The 21,012-nt window shown below is 35.6% G+C and overlaps 1 protein-coding gene across 3 annotated transcripts in view; it reads left to right on the forward strand.

Moving 5' to 3' along the window:
* ADGB (androglobin) overlaps window positions 1–21,012 on the forward strand; it is a 114,090-nt gene that overhangs the window by 18,510 nt on the left and 74,568 nt on the right. For all 3 annotated transcript variants that reach the window (XM_061471485.1, XM_061471484.1, XM_061471486.1), the window contains exons 4-12: window positions 1,827–1,898; window positions 3,579–3,767; window positions 8,360–8,499; window positions 9,721–9,807; window positions 11,444–11,655; window positions 13,092–13,208; window positions 16,113–16,207; window positions 18,796–18,970; window positions 19,753–19,843. In XM_061471485.1, the coding sequence (XP_061327469.1) occupies window positions 1,827–1,898; window positions 3,579–3,767; window positions 8,360–8,499; window positions 9,721–9,807; window positions 11,444–11,655; window positions 13,092–13,208; window positions 16,113–16,207; window positions 18,796–18,970; window positions 19,753–19,843 (1,178 nt within the window). The remainder of the gene's footprint in view (window positions 1–1,826; window positions 1,899–3,578; window positions 3,768–8,359; window positions 8,500–9,720; window positions 9,808–11,443; window positions 11,656–13,091; window positions 13,209–16,112; window positions 16,208–18,795; window positions 18,971–19,752; window positions 19,844–21,012) is intronic.

The raw sequence follows: 21,012 nt of genomic DNA on the forward strand, positions 1-21,012 counted from the left end.
AGAAGTGATGAACAGAGATATTTTATTGTAAGAATGTCTTGTAACAGCTCAAATCCTATCATAGCTCAGTAATACCAAAATGGGGTAACCTTTTCCATGGGTGAGATCTGCACAGAATGCTGGATGAGAGGCCTGTTTGATGCTGCACAACTTGGGTTCCCAGTGTCTAAAAGGACCTAACGTTATCTGTACTAATCTCTTGCCTTATAGTTAGCTCTAATAACAGCATTTTAAATGACACTGTATGGAGTCTGAGTGCCTTTCTTACTGGGATGACAATGGGCCAGCACTTCCTGGTGCAAAACATTACTGTAGGGTAACCTTCCAAGCCTCCTCTGCTTCTTGACTCCATGACAAGTTCTGTTTCTTCCAAATTAAGGCTTCTATTGAGCAGGTATCTGAGGTAAATAGCTATCTTCTAACCATGAATTAGCTATACCAGAAGTATAGTATTTTTTTCTTACTTCATCTATTGCATTTTGCCAGTCTGCATACAGAGCTTGTCCACATCTTTGACAGTACTTGTCTGGAAGGTAACCATAACATTTTAAAATGATGAAAAGCTCTTATTCAGTTTATTTTTAAAATGCAAAGAAAATAAACAGCCTACCATTTCAAAGGTTAGTGTTCAATGCTGTTGCTAATCTAAGTTTTAAAGCATTTTTACTTCAGACTAAATGCTTAAAATTTTAAAGCACTTTGACCATCCTTTCAAATTTTTTAGGCTTGTCAGTTTTCATTTTGTCAGCTTGTCAGTTCCATTTGTTATTAACTAGACACTAAACAGGTCTAAGTTTAATTTTAATAGAGGAAGGAGAGGAGGTCAGGGGAGTAATTGACAAGACCAGAAGGTTGGATGAGAAATGCTGCCAAAATGCATAAACTGAGTAGAGGTATCTGAAGGATGAGGACAACACAGCTGGCAGCCCAGAAAACCATGGAAATGTGTATCTGCATTAAAAATAGCTTTTAAAATCTATAGCACTATGAAGAAAGCATTTGCTTTCTTTAAGACCTGATTGAAATTTTGATGCTTGTTTTGGTCTAGTATATTTTGAATCAGGAAGCTATGATTAGTAGAAATTTTTAAGTTGTTAAAGATTAACGTAAAGGTCAAGTGATGAAAGGCTATTAAGATGATGCATGTTGCTACCTAATCTGTTAATAACCATAAAAGAAAGCATAAACAAGTTTATTTAGTGTGGTAAGCAGAGAATCAAGAAATGATCACCAATAAGGGATGAGATGTACAGCTATATTTAGTTCAATAAACTACAATCCTAGTATGTTATTTCTAAGGTGCATAAAAAAGAAAATGGACTGAATGAACAAGTAATGTCACCAAAAATATGTAATACAGTCAAAGGTTTGATAAAGACTGTGTTCATACTGACAATACCTTTATCGAGCTGACCATGAGCAAACAAGTACCTTTGAGTCTTGGTGGGGGGCCAAGGAAATCTCAATGTATGAGACAGTGTTATGGTCATGATTTAAATACAGACCTGCAAATATTGTGAATAAATTGGAGAAATCTCAATTTACTTATGTAATTATTTCATTTGTTATTTTTTTTAATTTCCTGGTAAGAATAATGAATTATTTTTTTTTTTTTTAATTCTGAACATTTACATTTTAAAATATTTTTATAAAGAAATAATAGAGCAATGACAAGATTTGAAAATCGATGCCCTTTAGTTTGCAAATGTCTAATAAATATTTGTTGAATGTCTAACATTTGAATGTCACTACTGGTAAACATTAGTGTTTATTTAATTTTTTTCAGATAATTTAGCTCTGGAATTAACTAATTTACTTTCTCCTAGATACCTGTGATTGTCAAAAATGAAGCCTCATTTGACCTTCTTTCAGAAAATGAGCATATATTTTGTAGTGAGGTAGGTAGAAATACATTTATGTCCCTCTTAAAAAAAAAATTCTTTCATTTTCATTTTTTTAACTTTTTGAATTTTACTCCAAATTTCTACATCAAGAAACAAGTTGTGTCCAAAAAAAAAGAATGATAGGAATAAAATGGTAAAGAATCATGTGGATTTGTATAATTACTGTTTACCTTTTTCAGAATTTGAAAATTATATCAAGGATGGTAAGGGATTTTACAAAAATGTGGGGTGGGATTTTTTTTGGTTTTGGTTTTCCTTTCTCTTTTCCCTTCCCCTTCCCTTTTCCTTCTCTTTCTTTTCCCTCTTTCTTTTCCCTCTTTCTTTTCCCTCTTTCTTTTCCCTCTTTCTTTTCCCTCTTTCTTTTCCCTCTTTCTTTTCCCTCTTTCTTTTCCCTCTTTCTTTTCCCCCTTTCTTTTCCCTCTCCTCTCCTCTCCTCTCCTCTCCTCTCCTCTCCTCTCCTCTCCTCTCCTCTCCTCTCCTCTCCTCTCCTCTCCTCTCCTCTCCTCTCCTCTCCTCTCCTCCCCTCTTTCCTTCTCCCTTCCCCTCCCCTCCCCTCCCCTCCCTTCCCCTCCCCTCCCTTCCTTTCCCCCTTCCTCTCCCCCTCCCTTCCTTTCCTTCCTTTCCTTCCTTTCCTTCCTTTCCTTCCTTTCCTTCCTTTCCTTCCTTTCCTTCCTTTCCTTCCTTTCCTTCCTTTCCTTCCTTTCCTTCCTTCCTCCCTTCCTAGAGCAAATGCATCCTTTCTAATGTATCTTTTATGCTTTTCATTCAAGCTTTCCTGGTCATGTTCTTGGTGTGCCTGCATGTATGTGCAAATGTCTGTCACCTAGCCAATCTTTTCCTTCTCTCCAGAGTTGAATACATGTTTACTGAATTCCTATAGATCAGGGAAAAATAGAAAATAGATCGAACCAAGGCTTCTGAATGCCTTCGTGATATAGTAGTTCTTCATAATTTCTATTTCATTCAAATTGAATTCAAAATTCAGCACCAGACAAACTGTATGGGAGGCAGCCATCAAGCAATAGAGGATGTAAATTTTGCTGTCCACAGAACCACTAATTAGTTATAAGGAAAGATTCTTGTAAAAGCTTATTCTCATTCTTGTTTGAATAAATCACTGTAACAGTCTGGTAATACTTCTGAAACTATAGCACACATCAGAAATTTGCATGTTAGAAAAACACGTGCTAAAGCATGATTAGTTAAAGCTTCTATTTATTTTTTTTTTTTAAACTACTAAATACTTCTAATGATTTAGAATTGTTTCTTACTGAGTACAAATAACAAGTATTAAAGCCAATACTGATTTTTGGTATCTATATCTAGTAATAAACAGTTAAACAAGTGACAGTTCAGAGCTCCTGTAACATAATTTGTTTTGAAATCATATGTCCTCGCTTTCCTTTGGTAAATGATGAACAGCATAATTGATATTGTTCTTTTCCTTGGTTTCATGAAGTTTTGTGTTATTGCGGGTAGATATTATAGTGGTTTTAATAAAGGGTTTACCAGTGAAATTAATTTTTGCATGAAACCATAGCTATACTTTAATATAATTGATTAATTTGAAACAGAATCTTTTCTATTTTTGGATCATTATAATGTGACTTGATTTTATTTTTTCTAACAGATGTTAGCTAAGAAACTTTTTTTGCTATTTGTGTCTTTTTTCAGCTGATGAGATGGATTGTAAGTGAAATTTATGTAGTCTGGAGGATATATAATGAAAAGACCCTAACTAATGGAACATCCACACTTTTTTGGAAACCATGGGAACACATTTATGCATTATGTAAAGCTACCAAGGGACACATGCCACTGTATAATAACTATGGAAAATATGTAGTGAGACTTTATTGGATGGTGAGTACAATGCTTAGGGTAAGTGTTTATTATTATTGAATGGATATAGTTTTTCAGGTTTTTTAGGAATAGAAGTGTTGACAAATTGTTGCTGAATGTTAGTAAAAATGCCTTTTAAGTTCATGTGGTTTTTGTACAACTCAGAACTTGATAAAACAGAGTTTTTCTTGAAAAGGCGATATTCTTTTTTTGTAGATGATGTAAAATTTTGCTGATTATTAGGAGATTTTTTTTTTTTTTCTTCATTGCAACAAAATACTGCATTTGAGTTCATTTGCTTATTGCATTGCAGAAAGAGGATCCAATAATGGCAGTTGCTAGTGTTGCATATGTTCAAACTATTGGAACAACTTTTCTGATACCTGTGACTTTTTTCGTGTGTGTGTCAAACAGCAATTTTCAATGTCATTCTTTAGCCCAAAGCACATTTCAGTACATTTTAAAGAAAATAATTGGTTCATTCTGTATCACATAGAGAGTGGTTAAAACAATGTCGATTTAAGTGATTAATTTTCACCATTTGTAGTTTTGTTGAGCTGCATGTGGTGCTTTCATCCTGTTTTTACAGAGTTTGATTTTCATATCTGTCCTGGGTTCAGCAGTAGCAGTCATGTTTCTCCTTCGTGGTAGCTGGTGCAGTGCTGTGTTTTGACTTCCAGCCTGGGAACAGTGCTGGTGATACCGATGTTTTCGGTTGTTGCTAAGTGATGTTTACCCTGACTGAGGACTTTGTGAGGCTCATGCTCTGCCAGGGAGGAGGGGAAGCCGTGAGGAAGCAGAGATGGGGCGCCTGACCCAGGCTAGCCAGGGAGGTATTCCATATTGCAGCATGTCATGCCCGGGGTGGGGTTAACTGGGAGTTACCTGGAAGGACACGGGCTTCCGGGTGGGACTCGTTTCTTGGCCGGTGGTATTGTATTCTCTTCCCTTGTTATTTTCTCTTATCATTGTTGCCCTTGGTGGTGGCGGTGGTGATTTGTGTTGTACATTGGTTGCTGGACTGTTCTTGTCTCAACCCGTGGGAGTTGCACTCTTTCGATCCTCCTCCCTGTTCCTCCAGGAGCGGGGAAGAAGAGAGCCCCGGGGGGGGGCCTCGATTGCTCTCAGCCCGGCACCACTCACTGGGAGTGAGTGAACAAGCTGTCTGGCTAGGGTTTAAACCACAACAATATCACATCTTCTTACAATCAAATTTAAACTGTTTTTGATTTATCACACTTACAGATATTTTCTTTCTTTTATTTCTTTCTTATACCTTTTTGTTGTTTTGTTTGGGTTTTTTTTGTACTCTGTGTCTCAAAATATTATGACAGTACTAAGCGCCGAATGTGTGTGCTACCTGAATGGGTATCTTTAAAATGTGGTGGAGTAATTAAAAAAAAATGGGGAAAAAAGCCTGGAGGTGTTTTTTTGGTTTTAAGCCATGGTAAAAACCAGGAAATAGAGGTCTCTTGCAAAGGTGTTCTCAGCCCATAGGAAGCAGTCAAAGAGGAATAGTAAGTATGAGAATTGAACTCTTAAAAATAAGGAGAAAAAGGTTTTGTGAGGGTGGTATTTGTGAAAAGCGCTGATGTGGTTAATGGAAGTTATTTGGAAGATGGAATGTAAGAGTGCAAGTCAGAATACTCAAGGACAGCACTCTTAAATGCATAACAAAAGGAGACAATATATGCAGGAGGAGAGGAAGAGAATACGTATATAACTTGGTGAAGAGAGAGGAGATTTTGTTTTCCTAATGCTCTTTGTGGCAAGTTTCCAGTTTACAATTATTTGAGTTAGTTAGTGTTCCTCTACAAAAGGAGAGGACACAAGCTTTCCATCTCACAAGTTTTTTAAAACTTCAAAATAAAGGAACTTGCTTCACATGCAGCAGGAGATGTTCCTCAAGAGGGACAGCAGGTTGGTGCCTCAGGTGGATAATCTGGCCAAGTTTCTTTCATATTGGAGGTGTGGAGAGAGCCTTGCAGTTGCATATAGCACATCACTTAGAAACACCTCAGTGCAGAGTTCTCTCAGAAATCTCTACAGCTATAAATACAAAATAATTATTCAAACATTTCCATGACCCTTGGAAAATTGCTCATATTCTATTTTTCTGCCAGAAAAATAGTGGTTATATTACAAAAACTTCATGTGAATAAAAGTGAGGAGGGATTTCATTTACTTCTCCATCCCCCTGTTCAATTGTTTATAAATCTGTCCATCTCTTGGAATGAACATAAATGCAAATAAAACTGGGGAGAGCTTTTGAATGGCTGCACTTACGAACATTGCAGGTTGATACGTGTCTCTTGAGAGAGAACAAAACCCTGAGCATATTAGTTTTATTTTTAAATAATCCTACAGCATGTATATGTATTAAGGAAAACTTGCAGTTCTAATACGGTATAGATCAAAAATGATATTTTAAAAGGAAGTTTTATGCAGTTAGCTATTGATTTATGTCAGCTATCCAGAACTGAGGAAGGAATGGGAAAGTAGTTAAAACTGAAGAATCTCTTAATTTTTCTGTTAGGGGGAGCACTTAAATGATTTACATGCCTGTGCTTTCCTCATCCCTTACTACTGCCTCTACATACAGAATAACTTACATTCATATATGGACTAAGAGTTGCCTGAGTTTTAGAAGGCAGAAATTATGTTACTGTCGTAACTGCACTGGGTTCCTCAGCAGAGGACATTGTTCTATGTGTGAATTTAATGGTGCAGAGGTTGCATATTTACATGGTAAAAGACTGCATTTCAAAGTCTCTGTAAGCATTATCAGGGTGGGTTTTTTTTTTGTTTCTTTGTCACTTTGGCTTTGTTTGTGTTTTGATTTGGTCCTTTGAGTTTATTTCATTTCTTTTGCTTTGGCTGTACATCAGTACTTCACAGAAAGAACAACAGGGGGAAAAAGAAGGTCAGATGATGGGAGATTAAAGAAAATGTGCAAATGAGAGAAGTCAAATATCAGTAGAGATAGAGGAGAAACAGATTTCACAGGATAAAGTGAAAAATTAAATGAAAAGGGTGAGAAAGCACAGTGGAAGACTAATGAATTGATTTCAGTAAAATGCAGTAGTGAGTCCTGAGGGGATTGTTGTCCACCAGATCAAACCTTGGATAGTTTTTCACATAATTGGCATGAAATTCTTTCAGTTCTACCCCACATCCTACTTGAATTTGTTCCTTTATTTGCACTTTTTCTTATCTACAGATTTTTCTAACCAGAAAACTTCTGCCCCTCATATTTTTCTTTCTCTTGGTGTCTTATTTCCTTAAACTAGTGTAATTTTTTTTAGAGTTAATACCAAAATGCTGTAAAAGGGTTATTACTGGTGCAAAATAATTGTGATATGGACTGTATTATTTATTAAGTATAAAAAGCAAGCAATTGACACTACATATAAAAAAACAGTATTGCTTTTTCAGAATTACATGCACAGAATTACTACTCTGAATCAAAAGATGTCCTGAGCTACAGAAAACCAAATATCTCCTCAATCTTTTCCTTTTCAACTTGTACTAGTCTCTATTAAACTTTAGCTGTTACTGAAAGAGATAAATATGTGATCATTTCCCTTACTGGGTTCTCTGCAAACTTGGGAAATCTTAAAAATTTAGTTTTGGCTGTCAGGAAATAGTTTTCACCCTAAAAAAAAAATCAACCTTTCTTTTGCATTTTGAGTGTCTTTGCCATATGGCCTAAATTTGTTTTCTTCTGAAACCTATAGAACTCATATAGAGGTAATGGATGGGCATTTCACCTTGAAGGCACAGTTACGGTTACAAACAACAGTAATTTTACCCTTTCTGATAATGTAAGGTGAACATTTGAGTTATTGGTCATTCTTTGTCATTTTCTGTGTGAATTAACAGAAGTACTTGATGTTGTCCCACTAATTCCTTAGCTTCTGTATTATGAATTGATCAGTAGGACAGAGACTTTTTTGGAGAATGGTAGGCAAGATTATTGTGTGGGATACTAGTTAAACCAAGTAATGAAGTAACTGATCTTGAGAACACCACTATCATTTCTTACCTGTTTCTTATCCTGGAAATATGAGTATTGATTACATTTGGTCATTTTGTGTTTTCTCCTGTAATGTTTTATAAGATACAATCTTACTGCTTTCCAGGACAGTAACCACTGCAGCCAGCATTCCCAAGCAGTTCTTGGGAAACAAGAGGGACTGCTTGTATAACAAGTGTTTTCTAGACTAAGACTTAAAGAGGCATTTGCAAAGCTGGTATCTTAGTTATGCCTTTTTTTCATCCATCACTTTTTCTTGGGTATCTGTCATGGTAGGTGAATAAACAGCACTGAATGCTTGCACGTGATGGACTACACATATGAAAGGAAATATATTTGGAAATAGATACAATTAAATTAATCTCTGAATAAATTAATTAATCTCTTAAATAAGATAGAATATGGTTTCCGTGCTTCTCAGATATATGAAAACTTTTAAAGCCTTCTGTAATGTAAGTCAGATTACAGTAGAATCAGGTTCTTGGGAAACTTAAAAGTTCTCTTACCCACATATTTGGTTTCCAACCCACAAACTCAGGGTTTTCTTTCTTCTTTCCTCCTCCTTCCTCTATCATAGGGGTGCTGGAGAAAAATCATTGTGGATGACACTATGCCTTTCAATGAAGAGAATAATTTGTTACTACCAGCTACAACCTATGAAATTGAACTTTGGCCAATGTTGCTGTCCAAAGCTATCATTAAGCTGGCCAATACTAGGTATGTTTCGTCATCTCACTTTTGGTTTGTGAAGTCACATGAAATTTGCAAAAAAGTAAGTTGTTTTAGTATACATGGGAAATATATTTTGCTAAAAAATTTTGTAATGACACCTATACACTTTTCTGGAGGCTCACACCAGGAATCAGTAAATCAAAATCCCCTGTAACTACAGAAGGTGCACTCTTTCCTTTTTTTAGATGTGTTCGTAAATTTATGCACAGAAAACTTTGCAAAGAAGCTGAAGTACTGTTTGCTTTATCTGTTTGCCATTATTCCTGAAAAGCATCACATGTGGTTTTCTGCCAAATGGAAAGAAGTTTTAATGAAGTTTTATCAGCTTTTACCAGTACTAAAATTAGAGTATTTGTAAGCTGCTGCTGTTACAGTTCTTCTGTTGTGGGCTGTACACGGTGATCCATTTCCTTAAATCTGACCTGGAAAGTAGAAGCTGGCTCATGATGCAGTGGTTGACAATTATGGCCACATGTTTCTATGAGCTGGAGAATAAACACCAGGTGTTAAAATGACTAAGCTTCAGAAAAGAATTCAAAACTCTGATCTGGGTAGTCAGGCTTCCATGTTCTGCTTATATCGATTTATGTTTGTAAGAAGAGTGATCTAAAGTACATCTACACAGGCTAAGGAGTTGCCTAGAGCTGCCTGTCAGGAAACGTGTTTGAAATGCTGAATTTCTTCAGAGCACAAGGGTTAGTCATGGCCAAGTGCTGGCATGTTTAGCCTTGGTCCTATTAGGATCTACAGACAGAGATCTCTCCAGAGAGTAGGAGAGACTATCAGTTTGAAAGAGTGGACTTTGCTACACTGGAAATACAGCCTACTTATGCATAATAACCTGGGAGTTAGAGCAGCTGATCAAGAAATGGAAGTTCTAGATTCATATCACCCTTCTAGCATGAGGGATTTCAAACCCACATCTCCAACCCTGCAGAAAGAGGCTTTACTGTGTGCAAGTGTACACAGTATGCTTGCTAACAATTTTGAAACTATTCCATTGTACCAATATACTGATGAAGTAATTTTTGACTTTATAGGCTAGTAGTCAGCAGTGGTTTGGAAAACTGAAAACTAAAATTGCAAGTAAGGACTTGTTTTTCAACAGGCTATTCTGTTTGTGTGTGGTTTTGCTCCTACAGAAAGCAATACAGAGTTTACTGAGAGTTGGTTATAATTTTGTGTAATGTCTGCTTTCTCTTATAGTATATGTGAAACTGCAGATAGAGAGATGGAGGAATTTACAGTTCTACATACACTGACTGGATGGTTACCAGAAGTTATTCCTCTCCAGTAAGTTCTTCTATTAAATAATTACATATTAGTAGTTTAATATTTAAGTCTATGTGGCATTATGAAAAATAAAGCTAAGCCGTAAACATCCTTCAGAATCAATTTTAGCAAGTATATGGTTTTCAATTCTGGCACTTGATAAATGTGCCTTCAAGGAATGTAATTTTGTTGTGTTTTTCTTTGTAGGTCATACAGTTGCATGTAAAGCTATTTATCATGAAAAGCTGATGCCTATTCTTTATAAAATTAATATAACTAATATTAAACACTGTGGTGAAAACAGGTTTAGAGGAATCTGTTTCATCTAGTACACAGATACAAAATGTTTGCCAGTAATAATAATAACTGTATATATGAATGTGCTATAGAAAGTATACTTCCTAGATTTGTAAGTAGTCAACTTCAGCTAGGATGGTATTTCACCTTTTAAACATATATCATCTTTCCAATTTATTTCAAATCAAAAATTATTTCCAACCTATAATATTTTTGTTGTTTCCTGTGTGTTTTAAGTCTGTTTTGTGAACAGACATTCTAATTTTCCAGCTTGATATTCTTTTTACTGTAGGAATGACTGAGTTGCAGGCACTAAATCTTTAGACATTTTTTTTCAAATAATGTTTTTTTGCCTTTTGATGTATACATTCTAGTGAATACATAGATAACAAATAGTTTGGGTCTGTATATTATTTACTTAGTTATAATTGCTTATTTATATAGTTCAGTATTAAATAAATGCAGTCAAAGGCTATTTTAGTCCTTAGTTCAGCAATTTTTATGTCCCAGGCCATGCTTGCAGTTTAGGGGGTTTTAATATATTTGTGTCTTCCAGTACTATGTATGTAGCCTGTGGACTAAAGTAATGTAACCTAAATTTTGTTCTTTTTATGTAGTTAGTTTTACAGTGGCAACAGCAGAAATCAGTATTCACAACTCTGGCTCTTACTGAAAATATATTCTGGAGTAAGAAAATGTGAATACCATGGAGTCTTTGCAAGCATAGTATAAGATGGCATTAGCTCATTGTACAATCAATTATTTTACTAAAAAAAAAAAAAGTTGCATTCAGTTAGCTTGAATGAAGCTTATTCATGGCTCTGAACAATTCATTCAGTTTTAGATTATTTCTGGAATCTGTGGGTTTCTGTGGAGAACCAGTATGGCTGCAACTGTCATGTCATATGAAAAAAAATATTGCTGTAGCTGGTGGAATGAGTGGAAGAGGTGTGGAACTACCTATGCTGAAATAGTTAGTAAAACCTAGTTTGGAAGTACCTTTGAGAAGGTTTTTAATGTACAGAGCCAGAATGAAGTTGCTTCATGGTGTAGTTGCAAGATGGTCTGCAAATTTCCCTACCGCAACTTTTATCTTCTAAAAAGCTTTACAAAGGATGCTTTCTGTACATGCTTCCTTAACAACCATTTCTTTCTTTATGAGTCTGTCCATAATCTGTCTCAGGAAATTCACTGATATACAAAACCAGGCAAGAGTTTTATTTACTAAAACTTTTCTAAGAGTTGGACTGTTAGTTGTAGTATAGTGCTGTCTAAATAAAAATCACTCTTACTGCAAATATCATTATCATTGACATATACATGTGTTTGGGTTTTTTGTTTGTTTTTGTTTACTTTTAAGGCTTGAATACTTGGACAAAGTCTGGGGCTTTTTGAAAGAGGTTTTGCCAGAATTCAAGTTGCCAAATAAAAAAGCTCCCGTACTTGATACTCCTCAGTCAGATACAAAATGTAAAGAGACCGAAGTCTCAGAGTTAAAAAATGAAGTTTCATCTGCCAACAAGCAGTCAGAGAAGCCTGAGAAAGCAGGGAAAGCTGATAAAATTGGCAAAGGTTTGTAATTTTAGGTAGTGTTATCTTTGTAGATCAAGCATAAATAAAATTAGCATAACCTCTGGCTTTGAATTTGTATTTCTTTGCTGTGCCACATGCAACTCTGTGGGTTTGTTGTTGTTTCATTAAATACATTGCAATGGTATAAATTCAAAAAGCTTTTGTTTTAACTATATAGATCTATTAGAACCAGTACTAGTCTCTTTTATGAAAACAGCTTCAATTTATGGCAAAGATTTGTTCAGCCCTATGTCATTGACATTTCTCTAAAGACCGGTTCTTTGCAGAGGAATAACAATCTGAGAAGTTGCAGCTTCCCCAAGGCCATACTGCTCTGACCATCAATAAATTATACATTTCATAATGGTTGTTACAAAGTGTGATTGCCTGCAGAGAGTTCTGACAAGTACTTTCTAATGTCTACCTGCATGTTCATTTTTAGCAACTTTGCTATTTATGCTACTAGATACAGGTATCAATTTTATTCAAAAGCTGCTAATCCTATTTACATTTAAATGAAAAAAACTTAGGGTTAGAAACTTATTTGTTCCAGTATGTTATTCTTCAGTTATTATATTTGAGACTGAGTTTTATTAGTTGCTGTTTATAATTTCAAGGTATAGATGCAATTTAATTTCTTTAGAAGGTACAAATAATATAGTAAAATGTCTGTTCTTAGATTTTCAGAAAAATCCCTGCCTTTCTCACTTTGAATCTCAAATAATATTTCTAATGTTGAAAGTGTTATAAAAATTCTAGAAGAGACCTGGCTGGGGGGGTATTCTTTGTTCTTAGGAATTCCTGCTATCATTGTAGTAGATGTTTCAAAGTTTGGAATGGACACACACAGGGATGCAGCCACTGGGAACAGCACTGTCATTCATCAAACAGGTTGCTGTAATTTATTCCCAAAAATATTTGTAAATTTAACCTTCTCCAAGACTTAGAAATTCTGTTAGTAACTGGAACAGCTAAGAATTAGGGAGGCATTCTGTTATGATGCAGCTCTGTAATCTCCAGCTCTGAGCTTGTAAGCTCTTGTCAGATGCTCTAATAATGTTTGGGATTTTTTCATTAGAAATGTATTTTCCTATAGTCTTAAGTTCTAAGGCTTGAAAGAAAGTTCTGACTTCTGTGTCTATTGGGGACCTATGCCTCATCTGTGTTAGATTCTATTGGAAATCATTGATGCACAGGAGCAAGAACATGAAGAAAATATTTGTCACAGTGCCAGGAATTCAGGTGTAGCAAACATTGTAGTAGGGACATGAAAGTTGTGCACTAACTAGAAGGTGAGACCAAAGTCTTCCTGGGTGCTTCTCAGTAAATCTGCCTTTGCCTCTTAAGAATTATTATTTATTTTTTTTTTAACTGAATGACATTAGTTCTTGGCCAAAAGTTTTTACCTGAAAAATAATCTTTGTCTTGCTTAATAGAAAAAGCAGAACAAAAAGAAATTGGAAAGAAGAAAATCAGAGATGGAGATAAAGAAAAGCACAAGTTATCACTTCAGTCTGCTGAAACCAGATATTCTTTTCAGGCCTTAACTGAAAGTAAGTCCTATTCTTTTGAAGCTAAAATTACAAACAAATTATAAGAAGTAAAACGTAGGGCTTTGCTTTTATTTGTTTTTGAAAGGAGAACTACAATTTGAAATAATACTGAATTCAAATGTATTTTTGTTATGAGATTATAGCCACTGAAGAAAAAGCTTGCAGGCTTTCAGACACATGGTCTGCAGAGAATGGCCTGGGACTGTAGAACCAGAAACTAAGGCTAGGTTTAAAGTCAGACTCCAGAAGCAGTAGTTGTAAAAATTTTCTAAATTGGTCTTGGGAATTTTTGTAACAATGACTTTACTTGATGCAACAACTTTTGTTCTATTTCTTTTGCTGCCCTTGTGTTTTTTTTTTTTAAATGGAAGTATCTTGACAAGTATTTAATTTCCAGCGCCATAAACATGCTTAGCTCCCTACTGTAAGTTTGCACTCTACCTTTTGAGTGTGAGGCCTTCTTTCTGTGATAAATTTGAATAATTTCTGAAGAGGTCTTTAACTACTTTTAATATCATTTATATTTTATTTCTAAAATGGCAAAACCTTTTATATTCATTACATTGTTGTTGTGGCTTAACCCCTGCCAACAACTAAGTACCATGCCGACACTCACTCTCTCCCCACCCCACCTCACTCCACTCTGGTAGGATGGGGAGAACTAGAAAAAGATAAAAGCTGTGGTTTGAGATAAGAGCAGTTTAATAATTGAAATAAAATAAAATATAATAATGATCTTAGAATGTACAAAACAAGTGACTGGTGCCCAGGCTCTTCCTGAGCAGAAAACACCCCAGTTACTATACCAAGCATGATGTGCTGTGATATGGAATACACCTTTGCTAGTTTGGGTCAGGACTGAACCCTTTGTCTGTCCCCAGCATACTTGCTGATGTAGCAGAATGAGAAACAGAAGGATTTCATGCTCTATGAGCTTTACTTAGCAATAGCTGACACACTTGTATGTTATCAACACTGTTTTGCTCACATATCTAAACCACAGCACCACACAGATAGCGCTGATGAGCCTACATCCTCCTCATTTTTTGTACAGTAAAAAAGGATCAAAGAATACATTATTTTTTAAAAGGTACTGGCATAATGTATCAAATCTTTCTAGTATTGTAATAGTATTATTAAAATGAATATGGTGTGCCTGGTTAATCATTTGCATGCTCTAATATTTTGTTCATTGATGTTTATTGTCTGCCCTGCAGTATTTCACAACCCATCTGGACTGAATATGGCAGTTTTACATTCCACCTGGTATTTGATGGAATGCTTTTAATTGAGAAATACTTCTCACAAGCAATGGTATTGGTATACCTTGTGGCATGCTGTCCTGTAATGTGTAGGACATGGTAGCTTCTACTAATGTATTTGTAACAGATCAGACATGTCAGCAGGGACTGAGATCAAACCTAGCTTATGTCCTTGCTTTTGGATAAGTTGAAAACCACAGCTAACACAACAGCTGTGATTAACAGGGGAATCACAAATGTGCAGTGGGAAATACTAAGAATCCACTGGAAAGAAACCGACCTACCACCACATTATATTTAATTAATTGAATTTTTGGAAGAATATTTAAGACGCAAAGATAGCTTACTTTTTCAAGAAAAAAAAACTATTGCATACCTTCTAAATAAATCAGTTTGAAATCTGATAAATTGTATTTTCCAGTCACTTGCCTATCTTTCATTTCTTTGCCCTTTTATTTTCATTTCACTTTTTTCTTTTTATGCAGGCAGCATTGTTTTATTCAGTTTCACAGAAAATACCTATTCTTAGAGCAGCTTCCAGCTGCATACTTAGTAAATGTAGGAAGTAATTGTCCTATATTTGAGGTGGAGCTGAAGGGAACAAAGACAAAACATTCTAATGAAAAGCAGGTGTGTTGTTTTTCACAACCTCTGTGCTGAGATCCTGTCTTCACATACTTTCTTAGATTACTAAGGAACAATAAAGAAAAATAAATATCCTTCTTTTTGAGCTGACCTTTAGACCTATATTTCTACTAATAAATTTTTTAGACTTTTAATTTCCCTTCAGCATGAGTGAGCTGGCTGTCACCCAGACAGCCTTGATTTCTCTTCATCGTTAGGGAATCAATAATAGCTTCTTCCACAGTACAGGTATGAGATGGTTGCGTAGTTGCCCAGTGCAACAGATTTCTAGGAGTAACAAGTGAATGTGCCTCTGCTTTTATACCTTGCTTGTAGCAGATTTACAGGAAAACAAGCTTCTGTAAGGCATGTGGGGTAAGAGCTATGTAGTCGCCCCCTCATGCTTTCAGAATCAGCTGACATTACCTCCATTATTCCATCTCCTTGACAGAAGTAAGAGCAATAACCCTCGTTAACAAATGCTCTGATTCTCAAACTAATCTTATTCTTCATAACCATTGCTAGGAATGACCAGGGCTCTGGCTTTTGATCCTTTTGTTAGTAAGATCAAACTTTGCTTTCACTGGTGTGAAGCCTATAGGTAGTATTGACCAATCAGTATGTTTTTTTTTCATCTGCCCAGATGATGCGTATTGTGTTCTTCATGCTAGTATCTAGTATTATTAAAATCTGAAGAAAAATAGGACAGTGGTTAGAGCTACGTCTGACCTGTGGCATTTGCAAGTTGTAGTTTTTCTTATTCATCTGTGTAAAAGAAGTTAAAGTTAAAAAAGTCATTGATAGTTGAAAATAGGTAAGGGTTAAAACAGCGTGGTTTTGCCATCCAGGACTTCTCTTACAAGTACTCTACAATGAGCTCTTGTTTTGAATGAGATAATAGTCAGACAAAGAAAATAACAAAGAAGAGGCAGAGTGAGCAGAATAAGTTAGGGTGAGGTATAGCAATATTTATTTACTGTTTATACTGTTCTAAAGCTTGTTGATGTTTTCTCTGTAGAATCATCTGTGCCAACCCAGCCAGAAATGGTCGTGTATGCTGGCTGTATACCACTACATTTGTTTGAAAAGGATGTTTTTTCGTTAAAACAGATGGTAAGAGTCTGTGCTCTCAGGACAGGAAAGCATTATTTTAGTATCAGGGAGTTTCATTTTGTAGCAACTATGTTGTAACAAAAATAATAAAATCAATATAGTGAAATAGTTATTAGGTAATGATTATCAGTTAAATTTATATTTTTGGTACTTCTGATTGTGCATTTTCTGCATTTTCCCACCACAGTCTGCTCATTTTTTCAGTTTTACTCCACTTTCCTCTGGATCCCAGGAGCTGAAGTCTCTTGGGAGAATCTTGATGGGGACTAAAAAATGTATCATAATGAGATACTTCTGAATGGAAAGACTAATTATTTTAGGGGTTAGTTGAAAAACATGAATTCTCTGATACACACTTTCCCATGTGTTGTTCTATAAGAAATAGCATGTTTATATCCATTTCTGTCATTAGTGTTGTAGCTGATGAAAGCAGCTGGAGAGAGTGCAGCACTTCATGCAGCTGGGATAAAAACAATGCTTAAATTTCCACTTAGTCACTCACACTCTACAGAAAGCTATTTATAATGCCAGAGCTGGCTTTCTTGAGTTGATTATTAATTAGATTTGTTTTTTTGTGCATTTAAATCATATTTACCATAATTAGAACATTAAAATTTAAGCTGCCTCCTCAGGAAACCACTAGGCTTGACAGAATAAAGAAATTTCCAGAAATATTTTGCAGGTGTTATGCTTTACTGCTCTTAATTCTTGCACTATTTTCTTTTTGCAAGTTGTGCTGTGTATTTTATGCTGTTTTGAAGACTAGCTCTTTCTCTGTGATTTAGTTTATTTATTTATTTAAATTTAAGGTCTCAGACAGTAATGCTAGTCAGCAGACAGCAAACTAGAAACAGTGACGTAAGGTTATATCTTTCCTGCCTTGAGTCTCAAACTTGGCTTCAGTCTGTGAGGCTATAGAGAATACTGAAAAAGAGGCATTGTAGATGGATCTATGTGTCTAAACCAGTGTTTTAGTAAAGACTGATAGAAAAATGGAAGTTGACAGAAATGAAATATAGAAGTGTAGTGGGTTTCTTATGGGTTAAAAAATCTCATTTTCAAGCTTTCTTTGAGGGCTGAGATATACTATGTTGAGAGAAATAATTAAAGTTTCAAAGAGTGGATTCATTGGCATAATCATTGTTCTCTAAATTTCTAGAAAATTGTATCGTTAACTGCAGTTGTGCCAGAATTCCCCTCCCGAATTTCTGCAGTATCCCTTTTAGCTTTGTTTTCTACTGTATATGTCCTTGGATTGATGTGGCTTGAACTTAATTGCCTTAAGTTTGCTCAAATGACATGGAAAAAATGCATAATTGAGTCACTCAGGTATGTCTCCTACTCAGCAGCTGACAAATTCTTGTTTATGGCACCTAATTGGTAGTCTTCAAAATCCTTTCTAATCTCAGATGTTTTAAATTACATTTTTAAGTTGCTTGAATATGTATGTATGCAGTCACCGCTCCTGTAATATATCTTTATAAATTCAGAGATCAAATGAGGCTTTTACATTGCTTTTATACCTTCATAGAATCATAGAAAAATTTAGGTTGGAAGGGACCTTAAAGAACATTCCAATCCCCCTGCATCAATCAAGGAGACCTTCCACTAAACCAGATTGCTCAAAGCTCCGTCCAACCTGGTGTTGAATACTTCCAGGGATGGGGCAGCCATAACTTCCCTGGGCAGTCTTACTGTGTTAAATTTGTTCTTCTCCCTTCAAATAACTGACAACCACAACTATATCTACATCCTTCTCTGCAGAGTTCATAAATGCAGAACCTCAGGAACATTTGACAATGAGCAAGAGCAATCAAAGCCTTGCTGATGAGCATGTTAAGGAACTAAATTATGTGTGATTTATTTAGCAAGTAAAAGGAGGTGTATTTTTAATATACAAAGGATGTACAAATCTTGTAACAGAACTTTCAGTAATGAAAAATGTTAAGCTCTACACCATTATGATTTTAATTCAAAGAGCACCACTCAATGTCGACATCTAAAATTGCTCTTAAGTCTGTTGCTAAGGGATTTGTTATACAGGTCAACTGCAGTGCCTTTAATATGTTCTCTAAGTTAGCAGATAAAAAGTTTAATGATGTATTGGTTCAAAGTGATATCACATTATGGAGATTTCACAAGTTATCTAAAAGACCAGTTGCTTTTAGAATTCTGCCACTTTATAAATTCAGCATAAAGTAAGACTTTCTCCCTCAGAAAAAGTTTTAAAATATGTTTATTTAAAACAAAGTGTTGTCACTGTTGTTTTACATAGTAATTCTGCTTCACGTGTGTGTTTTCTGTAGCACCTAAAAGAATTCAATTAAATAAATAAGTTGAAAAGAGTGATGAATCTACTATAAGAAGTAAAATATATGTAAACACGTATGAGTATTCAATTATACTTTTTCTGCTGAATATCAAATTCTAATTAGAATGTTTTTTGATAGCCTTGTCAGGTGAGCTATATTTGTTTTGTTTGTTACTCAAGCTGTTAGATACTTTTGTGTGCATACTGTTCTTTTCTGTCAGAGATGTGATGAGAAAGGAGGTGTGACACAGCTGGATTATTTTTTCATGTTTCATAGGCTGATTCTTCAGAGAAACTAAGGCAGTATGGACTTTCCCACATATATAGCCATCCTGTCCTGATCACTAGAACAAGGTCCTGTCCTCTGGTAGCGCCACTACAACCACCACAAGTTCCTCATTGGAAGCTTTTCCGTCAGAAAAAGGAAACTCTTGTGTCATCTGAACCCCGAGGTTTGTCTACTTAAACCTCCAAAATAAATGTGTAGTAACACTTTAATTATTGCAAATATCTAAATTTCCAGGGCCATATTTATCGTTTTATCCCTTAATTTCAATGGAACTTCCTTAGGGATTACTTGTTTCATTTTGGTGTTGTTTTTTTCTTTTTTCTTTTACCAGTTTTGTATTACTTCCCCTTAGCCCTGTTATTTCCTAAACACTTTGAGAAGTGTCTTAATTTCAGGCTAGAAAGCACTCTACTTGAGAAAATGAAGAGGGAGTGTTATCAAACCAATGCAGAAGCTCTCATGCAGAGCTATGAAAGCTTCTGAACACCTTTCAAACATTTGAAGTATGTGACTAGTCCTGCTGCAAAACCTCATAGTTTTAGAGGTAAACTTGTTCTAGGATTTGTCTGTACTGCACAATGGAATTAAATGCATGATATGAGATACCTTGAGTATGAAAGTCTTGCAGACATGCTAGCAATATGTAATGAGATAAACAGGAAATTAGCAGTATACTGCCATGGTTTTTCTAAGCTAAGTTGGATAACCTTACATAGGTTAAGCATACTTTAACACTCTGCAGGCTGAGGATCAGAGCTTTGAGCAAGTTTTTTTTCATTATATGTCACCTAAAGCCACCCTTGGTTGTTCTCTTTGATTCAATTGTATGCTATTATATTTTGAGAATTATTTAGGTTTGATGAATCCCCTGTGGAAATTGTTTGTCAAAGTTCTAGTGTTAAAATTTTCTTAGGAATAAATGTTTAACAAGTTGCTTTTTTCCAGTGTCTGTGGTAAAGAAACCTGAAGAACATGTTGAGATTGCTAGCCTATTTTTGAATTACAAATTGAATGTTATTACACTACCCACACACATGTAAGTATTCAGTGTAGTTTCAGCATTAGCTTTGTACTGTTCCTCCATTTGACTGTGAAAGTGCCATGGCTTATGTTTACTTCTGTCACAGGTTAAAACTGGTCAGATTATGTAGTTGAAAGCAAATTAGGATCAGAGCACTCTATTGATTTCTTGATGTTGCATAATTAATCATCAGTCATTGAACTCTACACTTAGGATCAGTATCGTTTATGTAACAGATAAACCACTATTCTAGATGCTTACAAAATGTTGACAAACACATGCAAACTTCTGAACACCTTTGTATAACTAATCCAAAGAATTTTTAGTTATGCACACAGAGACATACACATGCAATTATATGCTCTCTTGGCACTGAGGGTTGCAAGCTCACCTTATTTAGGCATGCAGATTCTTCTATTTGTACGCACCTTTTGGAGATGCAAGTTGGTGTGCTATAAATTTTATATGCTGTTCCTTACGATCTGCTAATCTACATGCATTTTGTGAATGTTCCATCCCTGGCAGTGTTCAAGGCCAGGTTGGACAGAGCCTTGGGTGGCATGGTTTAGTGTGAGGTGTCCCTGCCCATGGCAGGGGGGTTGGAACTAGATGATCTTAAGGTCCTTTCCAGCCCTAACTATTCTATGATTCTATGACTCTATGCCTGTGAGAAAGCCCACTACGAGGTGGACATGCACACACCTGAGGAGTATGTTCCTACTTGTTACACCCTGTACGGACAGTCCCCTAGGTGGATGTACACTTCTTAGGGCATCTGACATCAGGGCAGGGAGCTCTGTTGGGCAAAACCATTGCCAGTTTCTCTACTCAGTAGGCCCAGTGAATATTCAATAGATTGCTTCCGCCAGAAATAGGAATATTCTCTGATGTCTTTCTATTTTTTCCTCAAACTACTGGTCCCTTTCAGTTCTTGCCCGTAACAAGGAAGTCATTGACTGGCCAGTCAGTACTTTCATGGGCATCACATATTTGGCATGGAGCAATTTTTATCAATAAAACAGGCTGTTCTCTGTTCATTATAGTTATTACAAGAAACCTGAGAGTTCAGGTGAGGAAGCTCATGCTCAAAATACACCTTTATATAAGTGCCTTGTGTTAAAGAGTGGAAGTCGTCTAAACCCTTGAAAATATTTTAAAATGTGTATTATATGTATAATATGTAT

The sequence above is a fragment of the Pezoporus flaviventris genome, unplaced genomic scaffold (assembly GCF_033815535.1).
Source record: "Pezoporus flaviventris isolate CSIRO_AGI_PZ_B2104156 unplaced genomic scaffold, CSIRO_AGI_Pfla_v1 ptg000066l, whole genome shotgun sequence".
In the NCBI taxonomy this organism is placed as follows: domain Eukaryota; kingdom Metazoa; phylum Chordata; class Aves; order Psittaciformes; family Psittacidae; genus Pezoporus; species Pezoporus flaviventris.